The sequence below is a fragment of the Xiphias gladius genome, chromosome 3, assembly GCF_016859285.1.
Source record: "Xiphias gladius isolate SHS-SW01 ecotype Sanya breed wild chromosome 3, ASM1685928v1, whole genome shotgun sequence".
NCBI lineage: Eukaryota > Metazoa > Chordata > Actinopteri > Istiophoriformes > Xiphiidae > Xiphias > Xiphias gladius.
Genome location: NC_053402.1, coordinates 7,137,539 through 7,158,807, shown reverse-complemented (window position 1 = coordinate 7,158,807; position 21,269 = coordinate 7,137,539). Strand labels below are relative to the sequence as shown.

The 21,269-nt window shown below is 40.3% G+C and overlaps 1 protein-coding gene across 2 annotated transcripts in view; it reads right to left on the bottom strand.

The window, feature by feature from the left end:
- usp43b (ubiquitin specific peptidase 43b) overlaps positions 1–4,001 on the bottom strand; it is a 75,447-nt gene extending 71,446 nt beyond the window's left edge. For both annotated transcript variants that reach the window (XM_040123723.1, XM_040123722.1), the window contains exon 1: positions 3,079–4,001. In XM_040123723.1, coding sequence (XP_039979657.1) covers positions 3,079–3,705 — 627 coding nt within the window. In that variant the 5' untranslated portion in view covers positions 3,706–4,001. The remainder of the gene's footprint in view (positions 1–3,078) is intronic.
- Between the last annotated feature and the right edge of the window lie 17,268 nt (positions 4,002–21,269).

The following is a 21,269-nucleotide window of genomic DNA, read 5'->3' as shown; positions in this document are numbered from 1 at the left end:
GTGGCATAATGGCCACTGGCCAGTTTGTAACCATCTAACTAGGAGATAAAGACAAAACAAGAAAACACTCCATTTATCTTGTACATCACTTACCCAATGTTGGATATTTACCCAATACATTTAGCTATTTAAATTGTTTATTTGTTACTTTTAACTATTTTAAGCTTTTATCCATTACCATTTAAACTGTTTATCCATTACTGTTAGCTATCTATTGTAACCACTTATTCAGTCCTTTTAGCTGTCATCTCTGCTCGCTTGCTTACCAGTTTTAATGCACTGTCACTCGCAATCTGACTTACTGAAACCAGCAACACAGGTAACCGTTAAAAATCAACATGGAGACTGCAAATTTTGTCACACATCTGTGAGACCCCCTGTCATCCCAAAATAAATTCAGCTTCCTAAAATAGGCCCATCAATGTACATCAATTTACACTGTAGGGAGGATGACATTTCTGTTCAGTCATCAAGCCTGCTCACCCTAACCCCCTTCTTTCTCAGACCTCTCTTGTTATGGAAACCGATAAATTGGCTGTTGAGTAACTGTTTGAGTTTTAAAGGTTTGTCCCTGTCCAGGCCCCTCTGTGCAAACACACCATCTTTCCAGGGGGGACTCTGAAAATGCACGAGAACTGTCCAGATCAAAAGCACACATCTGCTCCCAGGTTGAAGAAATTCAACCCTTCAACTGCATCGTCTGAGACACATCTGTGGAAGCTTAGGGCACACTGATAATGTAAAATGTCAAAGAAACACAGAAATACTTCATACTTAGTCTTAAGTGAACACTTCTAAAAACTGTTTCCCTCCATCCAGCTCTCTTGTCCTACAAGCCAGGTGGTACTGGAATGTGGCAGAGCGCCAGGTATTCGGCAGGACTTTGTTGTTTTGTTTTTTCTCCTCACTGGGAGTCTGAAGCCAACTGACCTATAAGGAGACCGCTGCTGATTCATTAACTTTGAAGAACTTTTGCGGAGGATTCCACATTTACAGGCGAGACGTACATGAGCAACATTATTCATTTAAAACATAAAGGGTAATTGTCAAAAAAAGAGAACCCTTTCAACACCTGCCTTTTAATTATTTCTTATCAAAATTCTTGTCATATCAAGATGAGTACTATAGGTACTTGTTTTAGGTCTTTTTAACCTGGCTGCTTTAGCTGTACTTTTGCAATGCCCTTCTGACAAAAACACCTTACTTTCAGAGGCCTACAAAGACTGATAATAAACTCACAAAAACAATAGATAAATTGAGCCATTTAAACAAAGACCAGTCCTTTTCAGAGGGTTGTTTATAAATGGTTTGTGCTGTCTGGTGCAACTGGGAGCTAATTTAGCCTGTCAGACACAAGCCTTGGAGCTATCTGATTATTTTATAATGCTTCCTGCAACTGTGGTATTACTCAACAGGCAATTTCAGAAGGCCTCGGCTGCATGAACTCTGGACCTCCTATCGCCACAAACCATATCCAAGAGGCACAGCAGTGTGTGTGTGTGTGTGTGTGTGTGTGTGTGTGTGTGTGTGTGTGTGTGTGTGTGTGTGTGTGTGTGTGTGTATGTGTGTGTGTGTATGTGTGCTTTAACAACGTAAACATCTCATCACATACAAGGAGGAGTGTGCAATGTTTTTCATTTTATCTATCTTTTAATCTTGGCAAGATGTTTCCATGCTGTTCCATCTGATTGTTCTCCGGAAAATATCTGATATCACACTCCCATGAGGTAGGAGGAAAATGAAAGTGTGGAATTGGGGATTTATTGGCAGTAAGAATTGTGGCTGAGAAAAAATAATTTGGACAGGGGAGTTGAGTTTTTCAGAGAGCACAACAGATGAGAGAGCAAAAAGAGAAAAGAAGAATAAATGTTACAATTGATTCTGACTGTCAATGCTGCATTTTATAGGCAGCAAAAAAACTGATAACCCTTAGTTGGCAATCCTTTGGCTTCTTCATTACAATACATTAAAGTGTGAAAAAAGACATGAAAGAGCCTATACAGTAGGGGTCAAGATATCCCAGTAGCTATACTTATACCCTTTTCTTACAGAGTAATTAGCATTTCCAAGAATAGATCCATTCTGGGGTTTCTTTGTTCGCTGCTCCATATTATCTACTTCTTGCCTTGAACTGTGGCTCAGAGAAATCCAGAGTAAAGAGCTGCAGGCAGATAAAGTATGGTCGCTTTCCCACCTCTATCTTCAGCATGGGCAGAGTAAGAAAGCCTGAGGGTCTCCTGATAGGCCTGTGTTACAGCCCCTCATCCTCAGGGAAGGCAGATTTCTTAAGTGGAAAGAAAATCAGCTCCTTCCTGTGCCAACATACTTTGAATCACAACAGCAATACATCTAAATAATCCCTAATGTACAGTTTAACAGTCACCTGTACCCTACTTCACTAGCACTGCTGTAAGAGGAAATCAACACTATCTAGTTGATGATACTGCACAGAGCTACAATTAGGAAGTGAGGGGCATGATTAACTTAAAATCATCACACACCTGCTGTTTATAAAATGATGCTAACAGAGTGAACCTTTTTATTTTTTTTCTCATGTTTTTAGTGTCATGCTATAGGGTCTACTGTTGGGAAAATCTCTGCCCCTCAGCCAGGCTCCTGCTGACCCTGTGCCTTCAGACTGTAGTGACACTGAGCAGCAGCTTCATTATCACCTGGCAGGCAGCTGAAGTCACAGGGCAAAGTGCTGTACGCTTGTTATTGCCTGTGGGAAGAGAGTGGTTGCTATACTGTTGGAAATTATAGCGAATGATGTAAGATTTGTGACACCCCTCTTTGTTCTGAACATTACATTACAGTCAGGCTGCTCTGCACTTCATAGTGGTGGTTATGACAAATTGTCTGCATAACATGTGATTATGTTTGACTACAATAGCTTATTCTGCGCGTGAGTAAAAACCAAGGAACTAACAATTTCAGAGTAGGTGTTGAGTTTATGATAACTACCGAAACTGTAATTGTGCCACTACCTTTTAATATTGCTTACCAGTACATTTCATCACTAAATCCATATGCACCTGTAGACAGTGTGTTAAAGCTGATATGTTGTACTTTGGGTACCTTGAAATCCACAGACAGCTGTGGTGTGTACTCCAGAGTCCACAGAGCTCGGACAAGTGATGCCAACTGCTCCGTGACTTCTCCCTTGGCAAGCCGCGACTCGTCACTTTTCACCACCCCGTTTATTCTGGTTTGACACAGGTCCAGTTTGTATCGCTCCAGTCCCAAGTACTCTGCGAGCAGGTCGGTGTTGCTCAGACACTGTACAACGGCGTTCATGAAACAGGTATTCCCGTGGTTTTTCAGCCCTAGGACACCTGGAATTTTGTCTCCGTATTGGTAAAGTAGCTTTTCTCTGCCGGCGCACAGAGAAAAAGATGTGCTCGAAGCGTTTTTCACTACTCGATCCCACGCCACCTGTACATCCTCTTTGATAATTCCTGAGCTGGCGCTGAGGGTGCAAGGTGCGCCATTCCGAAAACCCCCATCGTCGTCCTCGGCGTCCTGCGCGTCCGTGTCTCCAAAGTGGGTGAAAGTGCCCAAAGTTTTGATGATTCTGTTCATAAAACTCCCCACAGACTTCAACGGTCTCTTTCGGAAAAGCTTCCCAGATTTCGGCTTCTTCTCTTTGCGCTTCTCCTCTTTCGATGTCGGCATTTCCTCATTGACTCTGCTCCGTTTCTCCATGGCAGCAACTCTACTCGCTCGCCGGTCTATTCTGAGACTGATGATTGTGTAAATTCCGACGCTGCTGTGTCACTTCTCTGCCAGTGTCCCCTGTCCGGATAGCAGAGGGAAAAGCGCACAGAGGTGACACCATCGCTGAGCCAGGAGGCACAACAGCACACTGTTATTCCACTCTGCGCTGACAGTAAACCTTCCCCGTCCATCCCAACACTTACTGAAGGCGTTCATTATCACTCCGACAACCTTGTCACAAGCAGCATCCCGTCATGCCCAGCACAACATGAGCCGCTCCGCCGTCCAGCTGCAGCACTGAGCGCTCCCCTCCCATCCCCAACTTCGCCTGGAAAAGGCTTGTGATTGTGCGACTGCCCCCTCCCACTTTCCAGCACATGGAAGAGATAACGGAGCACTGTACGCTTTGGATTCATGTTGTTGGCATTGTCAAAACGAATTTGACATAAAATGCTTTTACTCTACCTTTTACCAGTGGTGGAAAAAGTACGCAGACCCTACTTAAGTAAAAATACCACTATGAAAATGTGAAAATACTCCATTACAAGTACTTACTTTCATTCAACAGTTAGGTAGTTCAGTCCAGTGATTCCCAACATAGGGGTCGTTGTTTTTATTTAAAATCTCAAATCTGAAAAGTAACCAGTAACAAAAGCTTTCAAATAAATGTAGTGAAGTAAATAGTACAATATTTCCCTCTGAAATGTAGTGGAGTAGAAGAATAAGTTATCATGAAATTGAAATATTCAACACAAGTACAAATACCTCAAAATTATACGGTATATAGTACAGTACAGTATTTGACTAAATGTGCTTAATTACATTTCACCACTGCTCCCCACAGATCGGTAGGATGAATGATATATGTATCATAGAAAAAAATTCAGTAACATTCCTAATCCTTCGCCAAAAAGTCTGATGCAGGATAGGTTATTTTATGATGAAAATCACTGAGTTATTATAAAGTTCTCACAAAATGTGCTGCTTTTGCATCAATGCTTCTTTTATGGAGAATCCCCCTTATCCTTGTGCTACCATGAGCAAACCTCAAAATCTGTGATTCTGTCTATGATTTTTTGTGTGTGTGTGTGTGTGTGTGTGTGTGTGTGTGTGTGTGTGTGTGTGAAAATGACATCAGCTACCTGGGTTTGATGATTTAGCATCAGTGAGCTCCTTGTTGACTCACTCATGCCTGTTGTCAGCCACTATATTTCTCTATGGGCATTGCCAGTGAATAAAAGCGTGGCTCACAGTTCTTCCATAGAGATATGGGAGCTAATCAAGTTGACTATCTAATGTACTGATTCCAGCCAATTCAGAATAAAAAGGAAACATTTCTTGTGTGACTGTGTGTGAGAGACCCCAGCATCCTACAAAGAAAATTGATTAGCTAAGCCTTGAAAGGCATTTATCACAGTTTACAGCTTCCTGGATTATTACTATCATTCCCAGGCCATGAAGTATAGGAGAGCAACATGATATCAAACTTCAATGCACCAATAAGGATGCAGCAAAATTTGAATTAAGATGTTATGACAGATGTGGGATATACTACTTAATTTGCCCAGCCACAATATCATATATCATATCTGATCAAACCACAACCACGCAGTCCTGATGAAGCAGAGATTTTGAGTGTTAACCCAATCCAACCTAAAAATATGGTTGTGGGTTTTTAACAAATGTTAACTGATTGTTTTTTATTTAATTACATATATTTGATGTGAAAGAGAAATACTTGATTTGATGTTTGTAAGTTTTTAAGGGGCTTCAGAAATTTAACTTCCCTGAAATGGGTTTCAGATTTAGTCCCTTGAGCCAATTGGGACCAGCAAATCTTACATGCTTTAACCCACTGTTATATCTACAGTATTTGGAGGACTTCAGAAGCCTCCATGGTGCATGTAGACAGCTGCAGTAATGATCAAATATTATGCATCCAGAGGTGTTCTCACTCAGACACAATGACCCAAAATAAAATGTAAGGCTCCATTTGGCCAGGAGAAACTAGGTGTACTTCCCTCAAATTTGCTGGGTTGACTTTTTGAATCAATCCTCCTCTCTAGCCTAAATCCATATTCTTGACGACTTTTCTGCCACAACAAACCAAAGCCATATACACAGTACTTGCCTTCAGGTATTTTTTACAGTCAGTGACAGTAATAGAAAGATGTGATGAGACTACCAAAAGCCATGGACTGGGGTATTTTCACCATTCTACTCCAAGCATAGCACAGATGAAACATATAACTTTTTAAACTTCTGAAAAAATGACCCCGGGTGCACCTCTCTGCTGCTGCCATCTATCATATAGAGCTGAGCTCTTTTTGGCAAAGCAATAATCACCCCTTGGTTTGGCAGTTGTCTCCTTCTTGTTTTGGCCTCCTCTCAGTTGTAATTTGATGTTATTTTTAGAGAAATCTGCATTTCCCTTTAAAGAGGAAGGTGCCTCTTAATATTTCTCTTGCAAAGATGATTTCTGTCATAGCTAAGACCCATATCTAATTTCATATAATATGCAAATTGTTCCCCCACCATGAAGAGGGAGGTGCACCATTATAACGACATACAGTAGATCCATTTTTTCATTTATGTGTGGCCTATATTTTGTTGTCTTTGATGTGAGGAACATCTCATACATTGCACAAGCCTTTGAACATTAATGTGTTACCAACTCAAAGTTATTATATTACAAAGAGACAGTAAGGTGTGCTTCTTTCTGCAGCACATACCGTGAATAGCCACGACATTAAAACTGGTAATGATTTGAATGTTTTGGCTGATCAGTGTATAATTACATCAGTGCTTCTACATCATGGCCTGATAGTTAAGTAATGTTATGCCCATAAATGGAGAGGTAATTTGCATCTCTGATGCTCTTCTCTGCAAAGAAGGAAATGTCTTGCCCAAAGATGAAGTAGGCAACAAAGACCATCTGGTTGCCTGAGTCATGTATGCCATCTGCTTCGGGAAACAAATACTCCCTTAGTTGAAAGAACAATGCACTATCACTGTCATACTGCCCTGCAATAGCTGCCTTGCTACAGTAAAATACAGCCAAAGGCAAGAGCATACAGTATCACACAAGTCTTGTAGGTTTTGCACATTTACTACAACTAAACTTAGATGTAATAGAGCACAATGAAAGTTTAGAAGTTTCTTTTGACCTATGTTCTGAACACCTCTCCAACTCTTTCACTATTAATGTCCTGCGTTTTATATTAGAGGAGTAGACCAAGCTGATCAGTTTTATCCAGGACCACCTGACACCTCACAAAATGCATACATAGACAGATAGAGTGACGAAGCAGCATACCCCAGGAGGAAATCAATACTGCTTCTTGCATTTTTACAGCGCTGTCTTAGTACGATGTTCTAGACACCTTTGTCGAGGTTTAACAAGACGATCGCCTTAATCAGAGCTAGAGTGATTTAAACATTCCTGTGATGTGAATTAGTTTCAGCAGAAAGGAAACAGAAGCGGTTGAGTGGGTGAGTCTGGCTTCCACCATGTCCCAGATTATGCAGGCCCCATCTCAGCTGGCAATAACACATTCCTTGTCAGCGCCTTTAATCTTAATGCAGTTGGCAGAGGCCTTATTCTTTCTCATGGATTCTAGGAGCTTGTGAGTCCTGGGCAGGATCTCCCCCACACAAGCAAACGCAACCATGCACCTGGACAGAGAATATACAGTCATAGGCTTAATAGCACACATGAGGTAACTGACACAGAGACTGTGGAGCCCAAGCTACAGAGCTATTTCTATTCATGCCCTATTTCTTCCACGACCGGTCCTATTTTCACTATATCTGAACTGTTATTAGGAAACTAGACACACACATGTATCAAAGAACCAAATCAGCTCACATTTAGCACTAAAGCAGAAATGTATTTTATTCCTGCCACATGGGCCTGTAGTCTAATCATGAATATTAAAAGTTATTTTTGCTAAAATCCTGTGGTGGGTTTATCTCTCCTCCCCATTCTCATTATTCTTTTGCTGTCTCAGGTTGTGGCAACAGCTGTCAATCCCAAGCTGCAGGTTGTGTGAACAGGAAGCATCCCCTGTCTGGGAGTAATTCATATGATGAGAAATTCATGTGTTTACTCTGGGAGTAAACACATGAATTTCCCATCAATCCTGGCTAAAAAAAAAGGAAGGTGCTAGCTGTTTGTATGTGCATATGAATTGATGGAGGAAATCTTTTTTGAGGAAATGGTTGAAATTATTAACAAAGAAATTATTCAAAGAAATTAACATGGCCGGGCATCTGCACTCTGATTGAAGATATGAAGGATGTACTTCAAAAAGGCTGTCAGATTTCAAGGGTCATACATTTATAAGAATAAAAGCTGCTGATAAAGGATGCTTCCATCTATGACAAAATCTGGATGTAAAGGACCTGTAATTGTCAGTAGTTACAATGCAAAACACCTCAAAAGACAATGACATCATTATCTAACTCTATTGCTTTTATAATTTAGGAAAATTAGCGTTTCTAGATAGACAGGCAATCTACAAAAATTTGAGGGCATACAGTACTGCAGTACGAAGGCTTCAACTTCAATGAATTATGTTATGGCTCCCTCTATTGGTAAGTTTTGAATGCAACTATTTCCATGTCAAAGAACAACAGTATGAATATTTAAAAAATGGTGGCAATAGTGAGGATCAGTCACACTGGCAACCAGCCACCACTCACAGTAGTAGGACTGTTACAGCACATGAGTATCTGTTACAAATTATTGACATTGTTGACAGCGTCGTTCTGGCTGGTTGAGATGAATTTGTATCTGAAGTCTGTGTAGGTGAAGGGGAAGATTTCTGCTGAATCAGTACGTCTACCCACAACCATTTGGTACTCTATCCCTGGACTTGCAACCACAAAATGCAATCTACTACAATCTATAAAACTACTGATTTCACAAGAACAGCAATGTCATGTTTGACCTCAAAAAAAAAAAAATTAAATGCACGAGTGGATCCTATTTTAGGCCTTTGTTCCTGGAATAACCTTTCTGAGCTCACAAGCATAGAGTTACTCAAAAAAAAGACAGGATCATTCGTGTTATTTCTGGCTTTACTTTAAAACCAAATCAGGAGCAGATAGAGGTGGCGGGAAATGGCGGCTAAAAACTACGATTCTGCCAGCTGATTGCTCAGTTGCATCAGTTAGGCTGATGATGTCACAGGCCTGGTCAATCAAGTCCTATTTATCCCCCAAAAAAACCCTTTAAAGCTGAAAAAGTGGAAAACTGAGGAAGAGCAACTGTAGGTGGAATTTCTCATTATGGGCAATTATATCTGTGTTTTTGTATGCTGTCTATATATTAATGTCCTTTTCACGAGTTATCTCCAACTTGGATCCAGGGGCCTGTACCACGAAGCGAGTTCAACTTAGCTCAGTCTAACTTCGGCTGTCCTGCATAACCTGTATCACACAGCTGTTTATCAACTGGCTCTCTTAAATCTGGAAGAAGAGAAAAGAGTAGGGAGGAGAAAAGTAGTTGATGTCTGATGAGGTCAATCTGACCGAAATGTTAATCACTGGAAATACTTAATGGTGAGTGGATAATTTTTATAATAAAAGACAGAGGGTTTAGTTTTTATTTCCAATTATCATCACAAAGTCTCACATTATTCTGAGCTGCAGTGAGGGTATAAGAATTTAAAGCCACCGACTATGTCAGGAATCATGTCGAGAAGGAAAGAATGTTAGCCCAATTAAAATGCAGCTAAAATCATATTTATGTAGTTATTTAGTGGGAAACTATCCCTCCATTTGTTTTTTAGAAGCTCTGTTTTAAAACCTGAGTGACAAATGGAAAGCGTGGAACAGCAAAACGATTTGACTGATGTAACTATTGCTCTTTATTTGTCAGTTCATTGTAGAACTCCTTTGTCTGTGTTGGGACCCTTTAGGATTGATGACCCAGTTTTCCAGTGATTTGATTGGTCAATAGTCGGGCTATTAACGGGTTTTGACCTGATCCTCTGAAGTTAGCCCATTCCGGAGCAGGTTAGGCCTACAGTGTGGGTTACCATGCTGACCCAACCCTGTTAAAAGTGACTCAGCTTTGTGATATAGGAAAACCTGAGTTTGGCCCAAAGATAGCTGGATAACCCACTAATCTCATTTCATGAGATTAGGCCCCAGGTGTCAGATCTGAACGATAGATCTGAAGTTAGATGTTTGATTTCACCACATGATGTAAATGTTCATGCAAAGAACTGTTTGAACTGTCAACATCTGCATTTGTTGACTATGTACACAGAAAATATATGAAAACAATATGTATTGTTTTTGTGCATTTGTTAACTTACTCACTCTGTATTCATTCTCTTGTATATTAAATCTCAAGAGAAAAAGAAATAACTAAATAACTAAGCTCCACTGGTTATTTGCAGTGTCGTGTTTTCCAGCTTCAGTGACCTGCGCATTGGCTCCGAATGGAAGACAGATTTTCGATTTCGATTTTACTACCTTCCTGAATTTATATAAGATGAAATTTCTCACATTACACGATCCCACTTGCCTAGTTCATCAGTTTTTTTTTAGAGGGAAACATTTTTGATACCAAAACAATACTAAAAACAACAACTTGTTAGGGGTTAGGGTTGGGGTTAGGGTTATACATAAGAGGCACTGTCACGGACACTTCGTTAATGTGATTAGTAACACAGGTGCTTTTCCTACAATGACAAGTCCATATCTGCTATTTAAAAATGCCTATTCACGTAAAAATGTAACATTTAAAGCTTGTTTTATCAACCAGCTGAGATGTATTTTCTCATGCGGGGAATAAATTTCGTACTTACAATGACTTGCCCGTGTTGCCTGTGAATGTGTCTGTCTGTGTACAGTAGGCTGGCTGTGATAAACTTTCAGAAATGTCCAAACTGTATTCCCCTCTGGCCAAAAACATGCTATAGTCTCCCCCAGCCCCCACGGATAAGCATTGAATAAAATGGGTAAATTGGTCAGCATACTGTATTTCATAATGTGTGAAGATTTTAGTTTTAAAATGTAAAGTTATTGTGGAATTCAATTCAGATTTACCTTAGTTTACAAAATGTGCAGTATTTTGATATGCAGGTGCTTGTACTGAAAAAGGTATTTACAGGGTTCTTAATCTATACATGTATGGAAACATTTTCCTGCACAATTTTGATTGTTTTTAACTCATAAATTTAAACATGTATGGGTTATAATAAGTAAAATAAACAAGAGAAATGTATATATATAATATAAATTTCATGTTTTTTATTTGCAGGATGATGTTGGATCCCCCTCCACTTCAAACCGGCCTAGAAGACTCTATATATTGGCAAGGACCCTTCTGCTGAGAGGATGAGGGTGAGTTCAAATTTTTGGACTAAGAGGCAATGTGATGAGCAAAGTCCCACCTTGTCTGCGGTACATTTCAATAGCAAACAGGTGCTCTATTTGTTCCTTTCTATTTTGCATAATGTGTCGTGATTTAGTGTCCCTTGACACTTCAACAAAAGTGAGGTTCATGCTAGAGCAGGCGCTGCTCAGAGCACCTCGGCACAAAGGTCTTTTTTGGGGTCACATTCAGTTTGGCGGACCACCCAGCTTTGTGGGTGGAGACGCATTCATGACTATGTACCCAGAGCTTTGCCATGATGACAAATGAGGAAAAAATAGTCATAATTCTCTCTTAGACATAAATGACCTCTGGCACCTCTGCTCAAAGAGTCTTCAGTTACACTCTGCAGCCGACCTCCAGGGTGGCATCTCAGCAGGGTGAATTATGCACATAAAAGGCACAAAACTGCAATTCTAAATGCCTTTTAGAGCTCCTTGTATATAGTATTAATCTCCGAGTAGGAAGCATTACCAAAAAACAATGTCTCCCTTTATGTACATCAATTCAAAAGTAGACCTATTGTTCCCACCTATAGATCCATACCACTTCTGTCCTGAAGAGGGCAGTATTTAGGAGAGAATTGTGGTAGAGTATTACTGCCCATGGAAACTTCTTGTGGAAATGATACTTGGAGTTCAGTGTAGGATTCAAGAGTGAAAACCACAGAAAAGCCAACAATCATAATGTTGTATGCTTTGGAACAGCTGATCATCTAATTATGAATGACTTCAGGCAAATTGTTGTAATTTGTGCTAGTGCGTCAGAGTCAGTCAACAGAGTTGTTTGTTTTGAATTGCAGGATGTTTTATTGACCGCTGGGTCTCATCCCTCTTTATTGTAATATGTAAGTGAAAATATGACAGTCACAGTGCTTGAACCCTCTCCGTTTATTGTGTTGTTTAAGAGGCTGACCGTCATTAAAACTTCTATTTCAAACGATATTTATAGTAATTTGACCAAAATATTAAAACTCCTCACAAGAAACTCTTCACACTGCATTAATTTTATCTACCTTTTCGAGAATTTGCTTTCAAATTCTGACTGGGACCAAGAGAAGGTTTAAAGACATAGTGTGGGGTCTCTCCACAATATTATTCATCCTTGAATTATCTAAGGTTTCCTCCTCAAAGCCAATTTGTGAAGCAGAGTGTTAATTGCAAATTAGTTTGTAAAAAAAACAGGACACCCCATTATTGCAGTGTTTAGGCCTCTCACTTTTCTCTGTGGCTCTCCTGATCTGTGACGGTGCGGCCATGCCCTTTAGATGTGCTTGATTGGCTCAGTCAGTCTTAGCACATTGCTAATTGGATAATCTTCTAACACCATCGCTTCACTGCTTGATCCTAAGTGACGGATTACATAAATATCCCTGTGTAAAACAGTTTATTGTAATTATTATTGCAAGCATCTATCATAGCTTCCCAAAATCAAAAGATGCGATGGGAGATCATAAATGTAGACGTGACTTTTCAGATTCTGTGTTTTAAGACAGTACTCTTTAGCTTTTCCCTCCCATGGGATTAAGGTATCTTGCGTTATTGTGGCAGGACATAAAGCAGACATTGTGTATATTGAAAACTCTGGTATGCACTTGGATCACCTCTGTTTACAAAGAAATTCACATGATGTAGTAGAAGTGCACAGCTATGTTTTTGCAAAACCACAAAACAAGCAATTTCTTATTTCACTTCATTGGCTGAGCTCTGCTCTGAGATGAACATTCACCAGCCATCACTGACAAGTGCAGTAAAGTCAATGCATGTAAAACACTGTGATCCATAAATGTGATTGCGTCTACGGTGTGTTTTCTCAGAGATGGTTTTGTTATTATTACATGCTTCATACTCCTTTTCTCTAAATATATATTTGTAAAAACTACAGATGTGTTTTCAAGTTGAAACATTATGTACAATAAGTAACTTATTGCTTATTGCATGTGATATTTAGAAATGTGATATATATATTTAAAAATATATACAAATTACATTCAACATGCAGTATAGTTAGTATACTGGCCAGGAATGCCATGCTAACAGCTTGTACCATGGTATCCATGTGAAGAATTCCCAGTGTGGAAGGGCGGTGGCTTCCATGTCACCCATGTGCTGAGGGCGTCCTTGTGAATGTGTGTGTTTAGGCAGTGGTGAAGTCCACCTTCAACGGATTCAGGTAAATTTCATCAAGTCTAAAGCTGAATTAAACCAATTACAGCAGAGACAGAGTGAGCCCTGTTGAAGACTGACACCAAACCAGGAATTAATAGTATACACATTTGTCCAAAAACAATAAGACTAGGTGGCCATAGTGATAGCTGGGTTATTGTCTGGTATGTGCACCTCCAAATGTTAGACTGGCAATATATTAAACCTCAGGGTTAGTCTATGGTGCAAAACAAAAATGGAGATGCAGATCTGTCCTCACAGGCTCTGTGCTGTATTCTTCAACCTCCATCAGATCAATATGTAAAATTTTGACCAATAATGCATTGAAGTTGGTTGTTCCACCACTTTGATCCAGATGAAAATATCATAGCAACTATTGGATGGATTGCTGTGAAATTTTGTACACACATTCATGGTCCCTGGCGGAAGAATCTCAATGACTTTGTTGATCTCTTAAGTTTTACTTTAGCACCACCAGCAGGTAGGATGCTAAACTAAGACAACTTGATAAACATTTATATCCGTTAAACATCAAGATATTAACATTTTCATTGTTAGCATGCTGACGTTAGCATTTACCTCGGAGCCCTGTTTTGTCTACGTACAGCCTCAGAGAGCTGCTTGCATGGCTGTAGTATCTTTGTCTTGTTAACATATTTGCAAGCTATACTCAAGTTCTACAGTATGTTTGCCTGTGTCTATGTTTGTGTGTTAGAATATGCACAAGCAAACAACAGACAATTTGTGTGTGCCACTAAGTTTCCATCTATGCGTTTTACACTGTGTGTGGAGGTCTTTGACATATTTCAGGAACATAAACTTGTCAATAATGAACACTAATGAATCATTAGTGACAATCGTTTAGTGCACACCAGTGGCTCAGTGCAGTAAGACATTGCAAAAGAATGCAAGATGTAAGTCCAAGTTAATCAGCTCCTCCACTGCTTTTCTTGGCGTTGGCCAGGCCCACAATAATGCCACAGCCCCGGAGGACAGCGTAATTACAAGCTTCTATCTCACTAAATAGGGCTCTTGCTCCTATGCAGAATAGTGATGACATGATTAGTGTTTTCCTGCTCATCTAGGCCTTGTGAATGGGGATGATGACAGCTGTATTTGGTTGGGGAAACAGCACTAGATTGTTCCTCAGTGCCTTTAAACATAACGGCACCCACCACAGTGAAAGCTTCTTGTGTGAGCTGCAGAAATGAGTGTTAGCAAAATAACAGCAAACTATCTGCATTCCCTCATTATTAAGTTGAATTTGTGGTCTGTGATATCAAAGGGTACGTGATTTTTGGGGGCAAATGAAGACAAATTGTGTTGTCCTCTGGAGTGATGAGAGGGGTATCTTTGCCACACACTGTATAACTAACATTTATCGTAGCACAGACAGGATCGTGTTTACTTTTTCAGCGAGAAAAACAGGCTGTTCCAAGAATATGAGTAAAACACTAGATAAAGCTATAAATTAGATGATGAATAGCTGAGTACAAATTCTTTAAACAAACCTGCTGAAATTCATTAAATTAACCAAATAGTTTGCCCTTGGTATGACACCATCTTCAAAAAGTCAAGCTCTTTTAATCTTTCTCAGCTCTATATTATATATCTTCTATTCTCTTAAAAAGGAGCTTTTATGGAAAATTTTACCAGGCTTTCCATTAAAAGAAGACCTCTGTGCTACAGTATCCTTGTCCTGACACCTATAGAAATATTAAAGGGAACTTTGCACTCCATTAAATGTGAGGCCCAGTAAGGAAGTCGCAGGTTCTGTCATCAGAGTAAATCCTCAATGTATAGGCAGACCTTCACCCAGAAAGGCCTGAGCTGGGATCTGCCACAGTGTGAGTTACTGGCACACTCCTCTGTCCTGCAGGTGCTGGTTTGTGTAGTGGTGAGCTGGTGGGAGCTGGCGGAGGTTGTGAAGGAGGTTCTTGTACGGAGTGAGTGATGCTCGATCTAAACAGCATGTACAAAGAAGTCAGAAGGAAATGGTTTTGGCCTGAGTGGTGAGGAAAGAGACTGTTAACAGTACGCTCCAATAATATTTCCATTAACGACTTCTCATTAAACTCCCCCTGTTTTCAACTGCTAAAGGAGGCTATAAGCTCCCTGCATTACAATGACTCCATTTCAGGATTGGGGGTCTTTTATAATATGTAACCCTCTCTATCACATAACTCACCCGATTTTTCTAACTCACATTTTCCTGTTGAGTGGATTTAATGTCTTTAAAGTGGTTTTACAGTATCAGTTCAGTGCAGAGGTATTCCATCCCAGGTGAGATTTGCTCTTGTTATTTTTAAACTCCAGAGGTTACTTCGATCCATAAATCACCTGGCACACGGTGTCTAAACGGTTCGGCTCAGACTGCCTGTCCGATGGTGGATTTATGATCCGCGGATGTAGCAGCGAGCACCAGAACAGTCTCCTCTGGGCTCACTGGTGCTCTCCTGTGCACTTGTGTACATATTTAGAAAAAATGTGGGGTGGTTGAGTGTTGCATGGTTGTTGGTCAGACCGCCAGACCTATCTGTTGTGATGTTGCTGCACCTCTCTGGCTGCTCAGTGAGATAAAGCAACAAAATCAGAGCACACATCCCTGCAGGAATCTTTTGTAGGTGGGAAGAATCAACACTAAAAGACTTCGGCTCAGGACAACTAGAAGCACACAGATAATATGTAAAACCGAAACCTGAGGGAAGGCTTGGTGATTGTAGATGTTGTGCTGTGGGGTCTTTTTTCACTTTCACATTCATCTTGTGAAACTATGTGCTTTCGACAAAGCTTGGCAAAGAGGTAAATAGCAATAAAAGGGAATTGGAGCGTATGTTTCCCTTGCCAAGTGTTGGAAAAAAGATCTTCCCTACATTGAGCGACTGGCAATGGAGCCTTGGCTGGTGATGTCATCTCCAGGTCCTCAGTTTCTGTTTGTTTCACCTCCATTATATGAAAAGGTTCAATAGACCTGAAACTCTTGAGGCTTCTACTCTGAGACACGTTTTCTCTTGTTTGGTCTCCAGTTCAGGACTTACAAGGCTTTAAATTTGTTTTAAAAGAGCACATACGAACTGAGAGGTGTTCCTAATATTTTGTCAACCTTAATTCATATAAATGGGATGGACAAAATATTAGGAACACCTCTCGGTATAAAACAGTACAGTTCAACAGCACCACAAATGACAGCCTCCAAAATGACCATTAAAATAAATCAACATCCTCTTACACAGATTTAATAAAAACTGAACATCTTCATGAAGGGAGGATTTATTGCAGGTCTGTTGTATTATACTGAGTTAGTTTTATCTAGGTGTATCTAATAAATTGGCAATGAGTGTAGATTAATTTAATCACTGTTTGTCATAGTAACCCTTTCCCTGAATTGGAGAATCAGTTTTTTTACTGCAGAACTTGACTTAAAACTTAAAATGGGTATGACATGGATTTATTTCATCACTGGGGTAATCACTGCCAAATGTATTTTTGCATCAGTAAGGAAAATATTTGAAACAATTTAACATTTGTTTAAGCAATTTTGTCACTCATACATAGCCATTAAGGGAAACAGAAAATATACAACGGCAGAATAAAAATATTAGTTGATGCATGGTGTAATGTTACGTTGCCACAACAGCAGCGGTGCATAAATGACTTGTTCTGCCTCTTAACAATCATAATATATCGTGCTTTGGTGGGGATGAAAAAGTAAACAAAATGGTGCTGTTTTGCTGTCACTGCGTCTTAAACAAAGCACTCCGGGATGCTTTTGCTTCAAGCGACCATGCATAACAGTTTTACTGCAGTGATATGCCATTACCAATTTGCAGAGCTTGGGTTCTCTAGCTAAAATAGTCCCACGCTTTAGATGATCCTGTGTGAGGTTTTGTCCACCACTTTGGTCCAGACTGAACTATCTCAACAACTCTCAAATGAATTCCTTTGAAATTTGGCACAGTCCATTTTGCCCAGAGGATGCATTCTACTGACTTGGGTGATTCCAGGACTTCTTCTTTAGCAACTATCCAACAATGGATTAAATCAAGGAAGTTCCATGTACACATGTGTATTTTTATAATACTGGCAAGAGCTGAAACTAGTGGTCACCTAAAGACTGCAGTGATGCACAGTAGGACTCAGAAATCATACAAAGACAAAAAGGAAACACTGGAGGCTTGCATGATGATTGTATCTGGTTCTTCAATCAGTGCACTGCAACGTGTGAAGATTTCGACAGCTAACTCTGCCACTGTGACATAGTGGTTCCTATCCACAGTGTCAGGAAGAATTTATCCTTTGCTGTGTCTGGGTAATGTGTGAGTAAGAGGATGTATGTTTCCTGTCAAGGAAGAGTACTCTTCTATTTTCCTGTGTGGATGTTTTAAACTTTTCTACAAAAACGTTTTCATTGGCCCCAGAGCTTATTTCCACCACAAAAAGCTTGGAGCTGCCAGCCGCCGTGTTTCCTCAGCTGGTGAATAACCTCCACTCCTCACACATTTCTCCCTCTGCCATCTATTTCCTCCTCTCTGCTTCCTACTGACCCATCTTTCCGCACTTGAATGAGCAGTCAACATTACTGACTGTGGGACGCACACTTTGCTCTGAGCTTAAGTCAAACTAAATCAAATATGATGGACTGGAAAGAAAAAGTTATTCTAAACTAATAAGCCTTTTTAGCTTCTCAAGACAACTGACTGTTTGCTAAACCACTCCCCTGAATAGCAATTATCCAATTCTAGCCTTAGCAGCCGTAACTAGGTACGGCAGGCCCGTCAAGCTTTGTATTTCTCCATACGTTGAAGTGGTGTGCATGGGGCTGTAGTAAAGATACTCTGCATTTAAGGAGTTTAAGGAGCCTTTTTTCTAAATTCTAGCCTTTCCAAAACCAAAAATACAAGAGCAAAAGTGTAAGTGTGGATTACACAGTGAGTTTATGTGCTGTTAATGTAAGATGCGATCATTGGCATGCCAAACTCACTGTCTTACTACCAATAGTGGAAGGCAGCATTCCTTCCAAAGCCAAGGAGTACACCATTAAAGCTACACTATGCAATGTTTCTCTAATATTTTTAGTTGAAATATGCTCCAAAACAATTCTTAAACTGGAGAGGTGCTGTCACAGGCTTCTGTGACCCAGACTCATTGAACAACCTGGAACCAGCAAGTACACCTGACTGGAGGCTGCAGAGCAGGGCAGGGTTCAAGGTCAAACGTTTAATCCCACCCACCGTTGTTTCGTGATTGGTTTAACTGTTGAAATTGGGCGGAGTTAAACAGTTGTGATTGGAGGATTAGGGTTAGGGGGTAGGATTAAATGTTAGTGGGTGGGATTTAACGTTTGACATTGAAGCCCACCCTGTGCTGCAGGCTGCAGCCATGTACTCCTGGGAAACAGTGCAGAGATATTCCCTTCTAAAGTTTCTGAGTGAACCTCGCCCTTCTGACATATCGGAGAAAGTCAGGGCTGGAATCTCACATCTGTCAATAGCTACCTGAATGATATGCTTCTGGTCTACTACTCCTCTCACCCCCCAGCTTCAAGTTAATATTAGCTGCTGGTAAATGGCTGACATGTAGGCTAACAAGCTCCCAATTCCTACATTAGCTAAAACAACGTACATGACATGAATGTAGGTGAATGGCTTCCGCGGAGCAAACCAGAGCAGGGAAAGGGAGGGATGGGAGGAGCGAAATGTATTGCCTCTTAGTCTCATGCTAGCACTGGCTTGGTTTCCAGAAGTTGCATTTTGTTGCTAACTACATTATTTTGTGGAATTAAGGGTTACATTAAAGAAAGCCCTGTTAGCGACTACAACTTCCACTGTGTAGTATATCCCCAGTGTATTGAGGCTGGTCCTGGATGCTATCAGAGTTTAGCAAAATGTTAGCTGCTTTGTCCTGATCTTTATTGGATTTGGGAAATGTACAATCCAGTAATTTGAAATAGTGTTATATTTGCCAAACACATTCGTTGGTCCTCATCCTAAAAGCCTTTACTGTTGTCACAGTAAAAGTGAAAAAATAAGCTTTGAAAATACGAACAAGTTTAAGCTATACAGCCAAACGGTACAGTGTTAAAACTACATAATAGTCTAAGTATAATACAAAGGACTGATTTGTATTGATCTCATCTAACTCTCGAATATGCATATTCCCCAAAATGTTTAACTCTTACGTTAAACATTTAATTGCTTAGCTTGAGTTGCATCTTGGGGCATGAGCTACTTAGGTTTATTTACATATTTTTCAATAGCAGTCTTTAACAGAATTTACTTCTTTATATGCCATTGGTTTGAACATACAGGATGTAGAGAAACAGAGGAGTTATTGTTAATTTCTTTCCTACAGTATATCTGAATACATTACTCAAGTCTGTTCTCTTGCATCAAAGCACACCTAGACACACACCCCAGTGACCTCACCCTGTGTATGCCTCACTCTGGTTATGGCGACATGGCAGGTTAGAAATGAGGAAGCCAAGGGTGAGAACAACGGTCTGAGAGACTTTGAAGTTCCTGCATGCTCTGGAAACAGGGCAAGGAATCACCTGCCATAAAGAAGTGTGCGTAAGTGCTTAGCTATTTGTTCTGGTGCCTGGGTGGTTATGGGTCCCTGGGGAGGGCTGGCCCAGGCCCCTGTGAGATCACATCAGTGTGGATCGGGCAGGAGTCCACCCTGAGGGGAACTAATGGGCCCATGTGTTCACAGACACTTCTAAGAACCAGATGCTGGTAAGAGAGATGTCGATTGAGTTTTATCACAACTCCCCTGGAGAGAAGAGAGGGGAACCCAGTCAAGCTTCACACACATGCTGGACATAGAAATCAGTGTATACAGATACACATACCATGTTAATTTGGTTTTGTACAGACAGGAATGCTCACTATTGCGTGCACACACACACGCACGCACCTTTGGTTTGTTGAGTCTACACGGAGATTGTTTCCACTCTCCCTCTGGTTGATGCAGCGCGCAAGGTGAAATAGTCTAATAAAAGGGATTCAGGGCTCACATCTATCTATTCCATATGATCTGCCTGCCCCAGTAAAAGTCACGTACAGACCCTGGTGTCTGCAGTTCGGCGTATTATTGATGCAGTCTTGACCTCTCTGATCTGACGTCTTATTCAAAGTGGTTAATGATTACCATGTTTCAATGTGTTTCAGCTGTCGCAGTGGTAATCCCCCCTTGCTCCATCGGAAGGATTTTTCCATTGGATGTGAAGGTCTGGATATTCTTTTGACCTCATCTCATCCTCGACACAGGATGGTCAGCCATTAGCTCATATGTTAAATCTAATGTAACATTAGCAACAAATCTGATATGGATATGAAACATTAATTAGGATCAAGACAAAAATAATTGGAAGGTTTTAAGTGTCTTCCATAGCTTACTGTGTTCCAGTGTGTTCATTCTTTTTTCATTTGTTTTATTGTTTTAACAAGGTGAACTCGTTTTTTCATTTTACCTCTGCACACCATATTTTCATCTTACTTATTAGAGTATTTTCTTTAATAGACTCACGCTTATGAGCAATAAGTGTTAATAGTTGGCTTGTAAATGTCAAACGAAATGGGCAACACTCAATAACTACAAAAAAATTGATGCTGTCAAATGGCTACAGACACAATTAAAGATTAATAAGGTTTGAAAAACCAGATATTGTGACAGGCCAGCCAATGAAATTTTCTTGCTTTTAGGCTATTTCATCCTGACAGACACTCTGTAGTCTTAAGTGGTGATGTGAGAAAACTCCATGTGAAATTGAAGAGGAAAGTGTAATCAGTCCCGATGCTACCCCATCCAGTCAGAACCGGAGGACAGTCCAGAGAACACAGATAATGTGACGCCTCTTGTGTATAACATCCTGAGTTCTGTTTGGATCAAAGCAAAGATGGATCGTACACATCCTCAGTAAACCCCAGAGATTGTCAGCCTGGAGGCAACCTCAGTGTCAATGAGAGTTGGTTTAAGCAAACCTCTGCATCTGAAAG